Here is a 16,684-nt window from a genome sequence, read left to right on the forward strand (position 1 = left end):
ATTGGGTTGGGGGAGGGCCTTAGCAGATTCTCGCACCAGGGCCCTGAGGCTTCTAGTTACGCCCCTGGTTCAGCCATTGGCTTTGACACGGCCAACAACCATCAGTACATAAAAAAAAAACTTCATTAACAATGGGCGGTCCCTAAACCCATTGAAAACAATGCATTTTGAGCCCGTACATGTATGGGCTTTGTCATTAAGGGGTTAACTTAATCATGTATAAAGTGTAGGAGAAGACGCGGTCAGCAGGTGCTTTCTCATAGACCGGAGGGTGAAAGTTCCGAGCCCGGTGGAATATTATCCCGCAGTTCCTCAACATTCCGAGGAAAGTCTTAGATCCAAGATTTTTTTATATTTTTTAGCATTTGCTAATTTTTGCGGCTGACAGTATACTTCCTACCGCGAAAGAGTAAAACAAATATTAGCTGCCTAACTAATATTTCACCCTCCAGGATTAACGTCTCACGTAGCACAAAACATCCCGAAATCACTTACTGTTCATTTTCATAGCAGAGTTTTCCGATAGCCCAAGCAATAATTATCGGACACGGAATACCTGGGGAAAAAAAACCGCAATCACATCCAAAACTTTAATGTGCAATATAAATGCAAATACCTACAAATAATTTGACTTTTAGACGGAAACCTTGATGTTTACGCCTCGAAGAGTTTTGTACAAAAAAAAAAAAAAAAAAAAAAAAAAAGGTTTTTGCGACTTCAAACTCATTTTTCATTATTTTTTTGGGTACGAGGTCTGTTGCTCACGGTTAATTATTTAATATTTTGCTCTGAAAGATATTTAGATGGAATTATTCGCAATTTCAAGGGAGTTACTTGGTGTGATTTGAGGTATATCAGGAAAAAAAAAGAAGAAAAAAGGGCTGTCGTCAATGGTCGTCGGCATCCATGAGGATTACTGTCAATGAGGTGACAATTAATCAGTCGTTGGTCTCGTCTTAGATTCAGGAGCTGTATGTCTATCCCATGCATGTTTAAATCCCCTCACTGTATTACCCTCTACCACTTCTGCTGGGTGCCCGTTCCACTTATCCACTACCTTCTTGGTGAAAGTAAAACTTTCCTACATTCCATCTAAGCCTCTGGCTCTCTAGTTTTAGTTTACGGCCTCTTGTTCTACCATTTCTCCTCAGCCCCTGTTCTCTCACAATCAAGCATCCCAAAAAAAAGAGTTAAGCTGAAATTTAAGGCAAAACGTAACATTAATTAAATAATTATAATAAGTTATAGAGCGGGGGCAGCAGTAGGGATGATTCTCCTCTAATTCATTTATAGAAATGTTCAGTAGAATAGATGGAAAATAAGTTTGATTTTTCAAAACCTGTTGCTCTGATCTGACCGCTCTAAAAAAAAGAAACATATTTAGATTGTAAGCTCTTGTGAGCAGCCCCCCCCGACCTGTTGTTTTTGTAAGTCAGATTGTCCTGAGCTTTACGTTTATCCCGAATGCTCGAAAGCCGCGCGTTCGCCCCGACGCATTAGAGCAGAATCATAAAACTTTCATCAGCCAAACGCATCCAAGACACGGATGTCAGATTGTGGGTTTTACCGAAAATGTTTATGCGCCTCCATTAGGAGGTCTGTCCGGCAGCCGCTTCTACGATTCTAATGACAGCGCCGTTACCGCAGCACAAAGGGAGTCGATTTTATCTGCGGAGCTTTGCTTAAAAGTTCAAAAAAAAATAATATTTTTTTTTCATTTTGTCCTCGTTTTAAGTAGCAGTTTTGAAGCCGAATGCTCTTTGGCTTTTACTTTTCTTACAGGAAATCTGCAAAGCAGAACGACTGCTTTTCGTAAAAAGAGGGGGAGGGTTTTCTTCGATTTCAGATTTTAGGTATTTTTGATGAAATTGAGTGCTTCTACGGAATTGGAAAAGTTTCCTTAGAACTTGGCCAGGGTTGAAACATCAATTAATCCAATTTAATTATGTATTAAATAAATATGTCCTATAAAAAAAAAATTGCCATAATGTGCACAAAATGATTCTGTTTGGGAAGCGGTCTTATCGCCTTAGCAACCTGTGGAATGGTCCTATCAGCTGAGACACTCCATAGGTTGCTATGGTGATAAAGCAGCTTTCAAATTTCCTGGACCGGAATACTTTTTTTTATACACAGCGCAATCACCCAACAGTCCTGTGTCTTTACTTGGGAGTTTAGTGCAAAGTGCGTAACCTTCTTTTCGTGTATGTGAATCTAGCCTGATTGGTCCAGGGCCAGCTTTAGGGGTGTGCGACCTGTGTGGCCGTACAGGGCGCCATGGCAACAGGGGCGCCTGCCTGGGACTTAAATAAAAACATCGTTTTTTTTGTTGTTGTTTTTTTTTAACTTTCTTTAACATCCTCCATGTTAAATAAAGTTTTTTTTAACTTTATTTAACAGGGAGGATGTTAAATAAAGTTAAAACAACCAAAATACCCAATGCTTTAATTTAAGTCCCGGGCAGGGGCACCATGCGGTCGCTCGTGAAGTTTTCAGCAACCGCTCGGCGCCCCTCACTCTGCGTGACTTCGTCGCGGTGCCGGCGTTTCATGCAAGTAAGGATAATGAGACGTAGGGAGAGGGGCAGAGGGGGGAAGGCAGTGAGATGGGGCAGAGGGGGGGAAGGCAGTGAGATGGGGCAGACGGGGAGGCAGTGAGATGGGGCAGACGGGGAGGCAGTGAGATGGGGCAGAGGTGATAGATAGTGAGAAAGGGGGAGAGGGGATAGATAGTGACAAAGGCGAGTTTTGTGACAAGATTTTTTTTCCTTTCTTTTTTGGGGATGGGGGTGGGGGGGTGCCAGAGGAGTAGTCCGCACAGAGCGCCACAACACCTAAGGCCGGCTCTGGATTGGTCATTGGGTTTTGATCACCAGCATCAGGCTTTAATATATTGTCATCCAGACATGTGTGGGGGACACAAGATCCACACCTTATTACACCAATTCAAGGGTTCCTGCATCCCCATCAGCCCCACGCGTTGCCTACTGGCCCCTGACTACAAAATTCACTTTTACGGCTATATTAGTCTGAACCTTAAATATATTCGAACAAAACCAGCTTTGTTAATCAAGATGTAACTATTTTGCATCGTTATCCTACAAACACGCTGAAATGATATTACTAGCACTTCATACATACTAGTCACATCATCATTTTATTTCATCACTTTTAGCATACTTCAGCGGAAAAAACCCGATGTGTTTTATCTTACGGAGAGGTGAATGAATGAACATTTAACGGGAAACGGAATTCTGCGCGTGAGATCTAAGAACAGGTGTATTTTAACAAGAAGCAAGAATTTTTATCTTATTTGCATTCACAAACAGAATCTCAGCGTTTGTTTTTTTTTCCTGACAGGTGGAAAAAATGAATTATTCTGCAAAAATTTGCAGTGCAGGAAAAAAATATTAAATGCGCTGAATATAGCAGATTATTTTATATACGAATACATGTTCTTCTTTAGACGTTGTATCATGTCAGCTGTACAGGAGTAAAGTATATATAGTACAACACAATCTTCTTGATACAAAATAACGTAGAATTCTCTCATTTTAACCGGTGCCAGGGATCAGTATCCCCCGAAAAACTATGATTTCCACAAAATTTTAAGCAAGGATTTATTTTTTTTGGCGTTTAATTGTGCATTTAGTTCTAAAAGTTTTAAACACAGAGTCAGAGTCAGTGTATGTGTGTGTGAATGTACAGTGCCGCAGTCAGTGTGTAAGTTTGTACACTGTAGTGTCAGAGTCAGTGTGTATGTGTGTAAATGTACAGTGCTGCAGTCAGTGTGTATGTATGTACACTATAGTGTCAGAGTCAGTGTGTATGTGTGTAAATGTACAGTGCCGCAGTCAGTGTGTATGTATGTACACTATAGTGTCAGAGTCAGTGTATGTGTGTGTAAATGTACAGTGCCGCTGTCAGTGTGTATGTATGTACACTATAGTGTCAGAGTCACTGTATGTGTGTGTAAATGTACAGTGCCGCAGTCAGTGTGTAAGTATGTACACTGTAGAGTCAGAGTCAGTGTATGTGTGTGTAAATGTACAGTGCTGCAGTCAGTGTGTAAGTATGTACACTGTAGAGTCAGAGTCAGTGTGTATGTGTGTAAATGTACAGTGCTGCAGTCAGTGTGTAAGTATGTACACTGTAGTGTCAGAGTCAGTGTGTATATGTATAGTGCTGGAGTCAGTCTGTGAGTGTGTGTATACTGTAGTATCAGTGTGTATGTGTGTATATGTGTAGTGCTAATGTCCGTGTGTCAATGTACGGTGCCAGAGTCAGTATGCCTACTGTATTGTAGTCCTAGATGTATGTTTGTATGTGTTCATAGTGTGTAATGTTATATATGTGTAGTGTGTGTGTTTAGTGTAGTGTGTGTGCATGTGTATAATAGTGTGGTGTTTATGATGTTGTTTATGTTACAGTATGGAATTCGCATGAGTGTGTGTGTGTCAGCATATAGTGTTGGAGTGTGTGTATTACTGTACGGTGTCAGCATGTGTGTACATGAGCATCGAATGTAAGCTTGTGTGTGTTACTGTACGGTGTTAGTGTTTGTGAGCATACAATGTTAGCGTGTGTCTGTTACTGTACGGTGTTAGAGTGTGTAAGTGTATGTTAGTATATGGCAATGCTCTACAAACCAAGAAAATAAAAACATGATTGGGGCGGAAAAAAGCTGGCTCTTAGATCCAAACCAAATTTGTCGACCCCCTGTAGATGTCCATTGAAAAAATAACAACTACTCAAAACTCCAAAAATATGTAACATTTGAGCAGTGGCTTCTTATCTCCTATGACTGTATTAATTCACAACCCTACCCCGTCTCTATATCATTATCATCGTTAAGGCTGAGCCATCCGAAGCTTTATTTATCTAAATTGTAGAATAAAACCCTAAAGTGAAACATATTAAACTATGATATCGTTTATTAATAATATTCATGGATTCCTTTTACCCAGCGTCATCACATTCCCTTTCAATCAAAAAGACGAAATTGGATTATAATAGAACATAAATATTCAGACATCAAGGGAATGAAACAGTTTCTTCTTTTTTTCCCCCCAAGATTCCTATTTTAGATTCATTCGAGCCTAATCCTCAGTCTGCAGCCGTTTATATTCCCTTCCATTTAGCTTTAGCCCAAACCTCTAATTTGGTGTTGACCCATATCTTTGGGGTAAAATTCTTCATTCATGTATGTTTAAATATATAATTTAAAAAAATGTCAGGTTTGAGAACTTGGAGACCGGAAGGATAGGATTTGTTCCCAGTAGTTTTTATTTTTCTGGAGAGCGGTGAGAGAGGGGTCTACAGGATTATCTATCTCCTTCTTCTTAAGGACCAGGGACGTACTGGCCATCACGAGGCAGCCCTGGCACTTTAAGACCAGCAGCCGCCGGATGACGTTAGTGTGTCCGACGGCTGGTATGGGGCACTGACGGCCAGCAGCCCTTCCAGGCATTTGTTTAGTCTGCCAGATGGCCGGTCCAGGCCAACAACACAACATCTGCAACATTTTTATCCAACACTCTTCCCTGGGAAACAATAAACGGATACAATGTTCAATGTTTATTCCCACCGATCAGTCCCTTATGTTCCAGGACCTTCGTCTAGAATGACAGTAGTAACAGATCGTGGGGTCTTGTCACCAAAGCAGCTAATGGACCATTGCCGACCTCATTTCAAGCTTAGTACTAGCGGGTACTGATACTAAGCAGCGGCTTGGTGCACCACGGCACCTCTCATGCCAAATAAAAATAAAATAAATAAAAAAAAATATATCAGTTTTATTTTTACTGCATCACAGCTAAAAAGGACCTGCCCTTCCCGACCTGTTGAGTTCAGATCACCTATAAATATATAATAAATATATAATAAATCTTATTTCATTATTGCGGCTCTAGAGTCCAACCAGAAAGTTCATATAGATGACCCTCTACCATGTAGAAAGCTAGACTGCCCCTCCGATAACATTTCTGGGGGATGCCCCACTCGTGATCCCCCCCCACCCCAATCCTAAAAGTATAAAAGAGGCTTACACCATCCTATGAACAGGAACACCCATTTGCGCAGCTTGTCCGTCGAGTAGGTCATCACTATGGCGGTGTGTAGGTAGCAGCCTTCCACGAACATCCAGAAGAAGTTGGTCACCACAAAGTAATTGTAAATGGTTGTGATGCAACGACACCAGATCTGTAGAATAAAGTCAACTCTGTGATTGTTAGAACTCAGATTAAAGCCACCGATGGGTCTACTTGGTAGACGAGGAAAGCCATTGACCCCACGGAGCGCTAGACCGTCATCGTCATTACCCACTTTTATCGGAGTTTTCGCTTTCTGTACGGAATGTTATGTTGATACATGCGAGGAAGGAGAAAAAACATTATTTCTGTTAATTATAGAAATGTAGCTTTTGGAATCCAACATACTCCTAGTAGGTTTGTCGCCCATCTAGTATTTTCTGGACGGACCTGTGGCCGCAGAGCCGGCCTTAGGGGTGTGCGACCTGGACGCCATGGCAACAGGGGTGCCTGCCCGGAGCTTAAATTAAAGCATTGTTTTTTTTTTTTTACTTTATTTAACATCCTCCATATTAAATAAAGTTGTTTTAACTTTATTTAACATGGAGGATGGTAAATAAAGTTAAAACAAACAAAAAAACCAGATGTTTTAATTTAAGTCCCGGGCAGGGGCGCCGAGCGGTCGCTTGTGAAGTTTTCAGCAACCGCTCGGCGCCCCTCACTCTCCGTGACTCCGTCGCGGTGCCGGCGTTTTATGCTGAGCGCCGGAATTATTCCGGCGCTCAGCTGCACTGCTGCAGATCGGGAAGACGGACGCCTCCCGCTCCCACCGCAGGACTCCGGCAACAAGGTAAGTAAGGATAGGGAGAAGGGGCAGAGGGAGGGGGCAGTGAGAAGGGGCAGGGGGGGAAGGCAGTGAGAAGGGGCAGGAGGGGAGGCAGTGAGAAGGGACAGAGGGGGGAGGCAGTGAGAAGGGGCAGAGGGGGGGCAGTGAGAAGGAGCAGAGGGGGGGGCAGTGAGAAGGAGCAGAGGGGGGGCAGTGAGAAGGGGATGGGGGGGCGCCAGAGGAGTAGTCCGTTAGAAGGTTTTAGTTTAGCATTTACAAAAATGTGTAATTTTCTTTTCCAGCTTCCAATATTAATTGTTACTGTAAAAATTGGAACGATGGAACCTTACAAGGCTGTTTGTATCCGTCACGGATCTCCGATGACAAAAAGCAGTAATTGTGGGCAATTATTGGCACTAAGGGACACATATGACATTTTCATGATATCCCTCTTGAAATGCATCGGAGCATTCTGTAAATTTCTTCGACATGCGTTTGCCCCTTTCCCAACTCCCTGCTGTTACTGACATAGCCTGGAGCTGCAGCTTCTCCCTAACGTAAGTAATAAATATATATTTTTTTGTAACTTTTTTTTCAATAATGCATATTAAAGTACCGTATTTATCGGCGTATAACACGCACTTTTTTAACTAAAATATTAAGCTGAAACCCTACCTGCGTGTTATACGCCGATAAATCCTAGAGCCAGTGGCGGAACTACCGGGGTCGCAACTGCGACCGGGCCCTGGAGTTCTGCCAGTCAGGGGGGGCCCAAGGGGTGCCGAGCGGTTGCTGAAGACGACCGCTCGGCAACTCTCGGGCCCCCCTGACTGACAGAAATCCAGGACTCCTCTGCTGGCGGCCGCCGCCGCCGCCTGCCTCAGCCGCCTGCCACCTGCCTCAGCCGCCTGCCTCAGCCGCCGCCGCCGCCTGCCGCCTGCCGCCTGCCTCAGCCGCCTGCCTCAGCCTCAGCCTGCCTCAGCGCTTCAACTCCTGTGTTGGAAGCGTGAGGCGTTTGTCTCGGGTGCCGGCGCTCAGCAGTGAAGCGCCGGCACCCGAGACAAACGCCTCACGCTTCCAACACAGGAGTTGAAGGTAAGTGACCGGGATGGGGTTAGGGAGAGAGAGGGGAGATCCTGAGAAGGGGGGTTAGGGTGTGTGTGTCTGAGTGTGAGTGTGTCTTACTGTGTGTGTCTTACTGTGTGTGTGTCTTACTGTGTGTGTGTGTGTGTGTGTGGTTTAGCAGTGATTCTGATGAAGTTTTTTTTGTTCAGTTTTTTTGTTCAAAAATGGGGGTGCGTGTTATACGCCAGTGCGTGTTATACGCCGATAAATACGGTACTCAGAATATGCATCATTGTTTGGAATATCTCCCTGAGACATTTTGTACTAGAGCCGGAGTCAGTAGACTCTTAATAAAAATACTTAAAAATATATATTATTTTTCTAAAGGTGGTTATAGGCTTAGTACTTTAAAAAATTACAATAGCCATTTTAATCAGTATTTGGACTTTCAACATTAAAAAATGTTCTAGGTTATATGGAGAACAAAATTTAATTTCACACATGGATACTCTTAAAAAAAAAGACGACCTGTCTGTTTTAAAACTGGAAAACCAAGCGCTTGATTCTGAAGCGAGCGCGGCGAAAAGGGGGCTCTCCGGCTTTTGGGGAACTACAACACCCATCATTCTCAGCAATTGCTTGTGCTGTATTGAGTTTGAGCTCCCAAGTTATCTCAAGTATCCTGATATTAAAGTTTCGGTAATAAAAAAAAAAAATTTAATAATAATAATAATAATAAAAAAATAATAAAAAAAAAAATATATATATATATAAATACTTTTTTTCACTGTTCTGTACCACTATATTGCTTTATAATGAGTAGTATTTTATCCTTAATTACAGTAAAATAATTATAAAAGTGCAAATCACTTTATTGTAATTTTTTTTGATAATTATAATTAAAAAATTAATTATTTAATTACAATAAAAAATAACAAATAATTACAATAAAATTATTTACTTTTTTAATAATACAATAACATTATTAACATCTATTGTTTTACTAATTACATTAAACTTATGTAGACCTTTTTCTAATAAAACAATTTATACGTATTTTTTTAAATAATTCCAAGAAAATGAAATACACTTATTTTATTTATAATATTTACATTCCCCCCCCCCAAAAAAAGCAACAGAGGTTGCACAACACGCCCGCGTTCAAGTGGTTAAACCAACACTCTGTGAGGGATTTTTTTTAATAAAAAAAAAAAAAAAAAAAAAGTAATTCTGGTCAATAAAATTTAAGAAATGGGTTGCTATGGTAATTGCAAATTTTTTTTTACACGAAACTGCTTTGTATTCATAACCCTTATTATCGTTCTAAATAATTGCTACTCTGATGTGTTACTGATTAAAAAATTCTACTTTTCTTTGTTCTAAACACAAAAAACACCGTTCTCCATAACAATGAAAATAAAAAAGTTCCCGGAGCGAGCGCTGAATATTGTATTTGCCGTGCGTAACTGCAATACTCCGCCAATGAAATAGTGATTACTTTAAATGTGTTTAGGGACGCGGCGTTCTTTCTACCCACAGGATATAAATTGACGTCGGAGAAATAACACGAATTGCTGTTATTAAAACACTTCCAGGTAATCGGCGCTCCGGACCCCATCCCGTTAGGTCTCTTAATTTACACACTCAGTGCACCGATACGGACATAGAGGGGCTGGAAAAAGTGTAACGGGCGAAGGATCTAATTACTCAATTATTCAGTGTAAATTAAAACTTCCAGTTTTGTGAACCACATGGAAAAGTTTTTTTTATATACCGTATATGTTTGAACTATGTTCTATATCAATGCTACATTATTATTGTATTATTATTATTATTACTATTATTTGTATTATTCTTGTTATTATTATTATGTGTATTATTCTTGTTATTATTATTATTGTTTTATTATTATTAATATTATTATTATTATTAATAATATTACTATTATAATTTTTATTATTTTATTATTTTTTATTACAATTATTATTATTTTATTATTATTACTATTATTTATTATAATTATTATAATTATTATTATTATTATTTAAGGGGCTGGGGAATAATAAAAAACAAGCCCTAGTGGACTGATGCAAGTCTTATCTGTTTTAATTTTAAGGGATGTGAAAAGGCAGCGTAGATTGGATTAAAGCTTTTGCTACATATAAATTTTTACATAATGGGTGAAAACAAGCCATTTTTGAAGTTGACATCACTGACGTTGACTTTTCCAACAGAGAGGAAGTAGAAATATGCCATCACATACTGTGCTATGACATCATACACTGCTTCCTATAGTAAATGCGAGATGCCCCTAATGTGCCTGAATATAAGATCTGGCGGGTGGGAGATCAGTAGTTACATGCGGATATTTATACGCTCCTGCGCATGCTAGGCTTCGACAGTTTTTCTGATAAAAATGGGAATTTTCTGTAGGAAGCGGAATGCCGTACCTCGTTACTTTCATGAATGTTATGGTCAATCATTTGAAGCAGAAACCACATTAAATTCCTTAGAATAAACGTAGTAATAAGGTTCCAATGGATGATATTTCGAAGGCATCTTATGCTCCTAGAATAAATAGAAAGCAGAAAAGCAAATTATTATTTTTCCATATATATATATACACATTCCAAGCAAAATAATTATATAAAAAGTAACAATAATTGATACATTTTTCATCTAGTGCTAATCAGGAGCTTCGACGTGTAGATCTGCTTTGGAGGTTATATATTTGAGCTCATAGTAACACTTGAGATAAGGCGTGATTGAGGACTGATATACCGTATGGGCTCGGATATAGGCCGCCCCCGTATATAGACCGCACCCTAAAAGTTTGGTGCTTTTTTAAAGAAAACTTTTTTTTTCTTTCAAAAAGCACCAAAAAGCATGCTGCCACTCTGTCCCCCCCCCCCCCGACTTACCAGAGCAGACTCCCGGGTGTCTTGCGGGGCCGGAGGGGGACATCTATGCCCATCGTGTATACAACTCCCGGTGCCGGCACCGGAAGTTGTAAACGCGTATTGCGTAGATGTCTTCCGCCGGCCCCGCAAGACACCCGGGAGTCTGCTCTGGTAAGTCGGGGGGGGGGAGTGTGTGTGTAAAATGCATCGTGCGGACGTTCGGACGATTCGCTTAGACAACCTCCCGTGCCGGCACCCCCCCCGTGGGAAGTGCTGGCAGGGGAGGCTGTCTGAGCGTATCAGACAGTAGGATGCAGGTCCCCTGCACCGCTGCGGGGGATCCGTATCCTAACCCCGCTGCCTGCCCGGCGCCCGGGACTGCATGTCCCGGGGGTCGGGTGCTAGACCCCGAACATAGGCCGCACCCCCACTTTAAAGACTTAAAGTGGGGGAAAAAAGTGCGGCCTATATTCGAGCCAATACGGTATTAGGCGAGAAACTCCAGGATTCCATGAACTGATACAAGTTTAGTAAACACTGATTCCAAAGTGATGGTGGTACATACGTGGAACAGCCTCCCAGCAGAAGCGGTAGAGGGTAATACTGTGAGGGTATTAAACATGCATGGGATAGACATACGGCTCCTGAATCTAAGACGAGACTGATTAAGGTTTCAGTCTTTACAGCAGGAGAAACGGGAGACTAGACGGGGGGCCGGATGGGGGCCGATCTGCCGGCAGATTCTATGTTTTAATGATTCTCCTGCTTGCCCTGTATAACCTTGAATCAGAAACGTGACAATTAAGAAACCTTCTTACATTAATTATACATTATCCAGGGCCAGTGAAGCCTTTTTCCTGCAGGAGAACTTTTCTGAGTGAGTGAAGTCGGGAGTCAAAGTGTGTCACCGCCAAAGCCTTACTTCAGTGAATAAACTACCCTCGATTCTTGATTGCACTGGGTCATATTTACGGCGCAAGCTGCTCAATGCTGAGCTATAAACAGGAACATTTACGGTTTTTTTTCATGACAATTGCCTGAAATTTAGACTGTTTGAGCCACAAATGCTCTTTATAAACGATCGCCTTCTAAAGAAACGATGTTTTCCGCCATTGAATACAATTATTAACCATAGCGACGTTCCATGTGGAAGCAGACGGATCAGAATATTGTTTTTCTTTGTCTATCTACGATTAATTATCATTCATGGCCTTGGTGAGCATCCGACGTCCGCACGCAGAAGAACATGTTCCTCAGAAGTGAGACGTTTCTGAGAAGCTTCTCATAATTCCTTGATTCACTTCGTCCTTCACGCCGGCCGGCGTTACGTTGAATGGAATATTCTCTTTTCGAGATGTTTACGGCTATTGACTAGAAATATATAAATAAACAGAGCCCTTTGCTTTCGACGTGACTACCTTCCAGAAAATCAATCGCGTCCGCTCGTCCTAAGAATTCTCTCTGCCCGCCGTGGGGGGGGGGGGTTTCTATCTATAACGGACATTTCTGGCTCCGTTGTGTCCCGTAGAAGAATCAAGAGACAAAAACGTTGTAAAAGTTCTAACGGTGCTTTGGGAATGGATAGTGATTCCGACCAGCGTAAAGCGAACAATCGTGTTGTAACCGGACCCTGAAGGGGTAATGTCCTTTTGTAGTGTCCTTTAGGGAGTTAGTCTGGTCCGTGTTAGTGGGGGGAAATTACAAAGGGATTGGGTTCAGGGTTAGGTAGGGGTTAATAAATAAAAAAAAAAATAACCCTAAAAAGAATGCGAAAACATAGAATAAATGAAAATGATATAGGAATATGGGGTAGTTTGCAGGCAGTCACACTGTGCCAGCTTTGCCCCCAAACAGTTTATCAGTGCCAACTTTGTCCCTAAACTGTTTGCCTGTGCCATCTTAGCTCCCAAACTGCTTGTCTGTGCCATCTTAGCCCCCAAACTGCTTGCCTGTGTCTCTCTCCATCAATGCAGACTGATCCAGCATACAGGAGGGAGAGTTTGAGAGTTCATCCAGTTGGGTCAGCTCTACACTCTCCATGCCCCTAACTGCAGGTGTTACCCGCAGCGAGCAGGGAAGGGACTCCCATGTAGAGTGGCGGGCTTGGACCCCAGCAAAAGAGGAATTCCTCCAGTATCCATTGAAAACCTCTGCAGATAATCTCCTTACCGGCATAGCGGTTGATTTCATGGAATACAAAGTGTATCAACAATTATAATAATAATCAAAGTATCGACTCACCTTAAACACAAGAAAAGTAAGAAGGCGATGATAAGCGCGAGTACCGATATACAGTGCCCCAGGTAGTTGATAATAAGTGCAATCTTGTAATGCAATGCATACTTCCTCTAAAGACAAGCAGATAACACGATTATGTTAATCCCATCCCGCAATAACATTAGAGAACATTTAATTTGTTTAGGAAACCGTAATGATCTTCCTACGCTGGGCATAATCTGATAATAACTGCCCCGTTATGTTATTTTGGTTACAGTAGCAAACTGACCATGCATTGGAGCATCTTAATCAGAAACTTAAACGCAGGGAAGCTTGGAGGAAAGGTGGAACAGCCGCCCAGCAGAAGTGGTAGAGGGTAATACAGTGAGGGGATTAAACATGCATGGGACAGACATACGGCTCCTGAATCTAAGACGAGACCAACGACTGATTAAGGTTTGAGTCTTTACAGCAGGAGAAGCGGGTGACTAGACGGGGGCCGAATGGGGCCGATCTGCCGGCAGGTTCTGTGTTTTTATATTTATTCTGATCTCCTCTTAATTTGCATTTGCAGCTCCGAGAAACACTCAAAAATGCTCCAATCCTCTTGAAACATGAATCGCTTCGTGTTTAATTAGAAGGGAAATTAAGTTATTTGAAAATAAATGTCAAAAGGATCAACCGAGAAAGTCCCGGATAATGCGACGAATTCACCTGCTTAATAACTCAAGACATGATAATTCCTTTAAGTGCCAGAAACGCGAGCTGCGAGGAGTGCGGCTGATTAACGAGGCTCCGGGGCAAATGGTTGGCGAATTTCAAATTATGATCTGGATTAACTTGGAGTAGAGTTACACAAAACGAGGGACTTTTTATGCTTTGAATTATAATTCCGGGTAAAGGCTTGAATGTTTTTTTTTTATGTTAAAAGAAAAAAAATTACTTGAACTTTGTTTTGATTTTTTTATAATGGTAAGGAGGGTGTTTTTTTTAAAAAAGAGGTGTGACATTTGAATTAGGTTTGATTAAAGAACCACATAGAGTTTTTAACATCTTTAAGGAAATTTACGTAGAGAACTGAAAATTCCAGTGTCTTTTGAGCCTAAAGGTCCCTGCTTTAGTCCCACTTTATAAACCAAACCCCTCATTCCTCCTCTGATGCCCCTCTCTTCTCCACTGATGCCCCTCTCTCCACCACTGATGCTCCTCTCTCCTTCACGGATGCCCCTCTCTTCTCCACGGATGCCCCTCTCTTCTCCACTGATGCCCCTCTCTTCTCCACTGATGTTCCTCTCTCCACCACTGATGCTCCTCTCTTCTCCACTGATGCCCCTCTCTCCTTCACTGATGCCCCTCTCTTCTCCACTGATGTTCCTCTCTCCACCACTGATGCACCTCTCTCCTCCACTGATGCCCCTGTCTTCTCCACTGATGTTCCTCTCTCCACCACTGATGCTCCTCTCTCCTTCACGGATGCCCCTCTCTTCTCCACGGATGCCCCTCTCTTCTCCACTGATGTTCCTCTCTTCTCCACTGATGTTCCTCTCTCCACCACTGATGCACCTCCCTCCTCCACTGATGCCCCTCTCTCCACCACTGATGTTCCTCTCTCCACCACTGATGTCCCTCTCTCCTCCACTGATGCCCCTCTCTCCACCACTGATGCCTCTCTCCACTACTGATGCCCCTCTTTTCTAGGACCTCAGAATGGTAGCTGGATATGAGCAGTCGACACTCGAATCCTCCGGGTCGCGGGAACTGCGTCCTGACATTACTCCCAGCCCATTTCCCCCTTTAATTGGGGTGTGCCCACGACATTAGCAGGAATGCCCACTGACATCAGCGGGACCGCCCACCAATATCAGTGGGACCGCCCTCGACGGCAGTAAGACCACCCACTGACGTCAGCTGGTAGACCTGGTCACGTCCCGCAAGGGTGGGCTTCGGGTAGCCAGAGCCCAAAAGTTCCCAGGTATGGATACGAGGCAATCCCAGGGCTCTAGAGACTCAGTTTATTTATTTATATATCAAAACTGGATTTTTGAACTCATTTTTGATTTTATATTCTTTCTTCCCGTTCTTATTTATAATTTTTTAAACTGTGCCGATTCCGATGTCTCAGAGAAAAAGATAAACGGGAATTCACTCAAAATAAAACATTATTTGGGTTTTTTAATGTCATTTACCCAAATATATAATAATTCAGAATTTATTTTATAGAGTTGAATGTTATATGGAAAATAACAGATAATATTTTAAGACGCAGAAGGACACATCCGACATTAGGATAACATAATAATATAATATATACTATATATATATACATACACACAATTATAATACAATTATATCTACAGATATACATACTGTGTATATATCATCAAAAATACATCATATATAATAAAAAGCAAAATATGAAAATATTAAAAAATAAAGGACTATTTTTTCTATGACGTGAAAAAAGCAAAGATTTAGAAGACACCAAGGGGGGGTGGGGGGGTTTGTTACTAAAAACAAATGACGTTCGATGAGTAAGGCTGAACTTGATGGAATTGTGCCTTTTTTTAACCTACATCACTACGTTCCAAAGACTAATAAAATAATAACACGCGTTGGCAAACCTTATTATCCAGGATGGGCACACACTGGGAGTAATTCATCCAGGACGCCCAGGTTCCGTTCTCAAAACACTCTCTGTAAACGCTCCCTGTAATGACAAAAAGACGCACGGAACTCAGTAACATTGTGAGTCCTAAAATATGCATTATTTTACCCGGCAGGAGACAAAAAATGTCCTCCCAAGTCCTTCCGTTCCCCTCTCTGCACCGGTTTTAACCGATTAAAGCAATAACTGGCAGGAAAATTATATTTAAAATCTCCTTACTGCTCTTTGTTTTGCCCCTTAGCAACGTCTGCCCCTTGTTACCGGGTTCTTATTGGGCTTTTTGACGGTATTGTTCTTTTCCATGTATATTTTTGCCCAAAAAGGAAGAAAAAAAATCTTTGATGATCTTCTGAGCAGTCAGAATAATCTCAGGATGGTTCTTTTAAATTATTAGTACCCGTGAATAATAATTGCCGAGTTGGACCCGGAGTCTCTGGGTGAAGAGCTGCTTCCTCGGGACTCCAGATCAGTTTCTTCTTCCTTCAAGAGTTTTTGGCCACACCCACTCTCCGTCCTACTCCCTGCCCACTTACAGCTAGTCCCGCCCCTACGTACAGCTGGCTCTGCCTCATGTATGGCTGCTCCTGCCCCCTCATGCTGCCAATCTTCCATAACGGGGATAGCTTCTGGTAGCCAATGGTATGCTCATGGACATGGCAATATGTTACGTCATCACAGGTCTCCGTAGTCCCATGGCCAACAGTATGCAGTGAGTGCATTGGGTATGGGCCCCCTTGGACGTGCTTTATTATATGTTGCTGATGTTATAATGCTGTATAATTGTTGCATATTCCACCCAAATATATATATATATAAAACAAAAGCCAAAATTTGTAACTTCTTGCCATAAAAGTATCGATTAGCCCAGCTACCCGCCGGCTTTTTTTTTCTTGCCACATGGCCACAAATCACAACATATGCGCGATATGCTTCGTAAAAAGCCAGCAGGCGGCCCAACTGTCCCACTTTCCCGCTCATCAGAA

At 41.9% G+C, this 16,684-nt stretch overlaps 1 protein-coding gene across 2 annotated transcripts in view; it reads right to left on the reverse strand.

Annotated features, from left to right (window-relative positions):
- The window catches only part of CRHR2 (corticotropin releasing hormone receptor 2), a 149,496-nt gene that overhangs the window by 15,784 nt on the left and 117,028 nt on the right, over positions 1-16,684 (reverse strand). For both annotated transcript variants that reach the window (XM_053467955.1, XM_053467954.1), the window contains 5 exons: positions 15,658-15,743; positions 13,061-13,167; positions 10,370-10,487; positions 6,047-6,200; positions 496-556 (listed from right to left, as the gene is read on the reverse strand). In XM_053467955.1, coding sequence (XP_053323930.1) covers positions 496-556; positions 6,047-6,200; positions 10,370-10,487; positions 13,061-13,167; positions 15,658-15,743 — 526 coding nt within the window. The remainder of the gene's footprint in view (positions 1-495; positions 557-6,046; positions 6,201-10,369; positions 10,488-13,060; positions 13,168-15,657; positions 15,744-16,684) is intronic.

This window comes from Spea bombifrons, chromosome 5 (genome assembly GCF_027358695.1).
Source record: "Spea bombifrons isolate aSpeBom1 chromosome 5, aSpeBom1.2.pri, whole genome shotgun sequence".
NCBI classification, from domain to species: Eukaryota; Metazoa; Chordata; class Amphibia; order Anura; family Pelobatidae; genus Spea; species Spea bombifrons.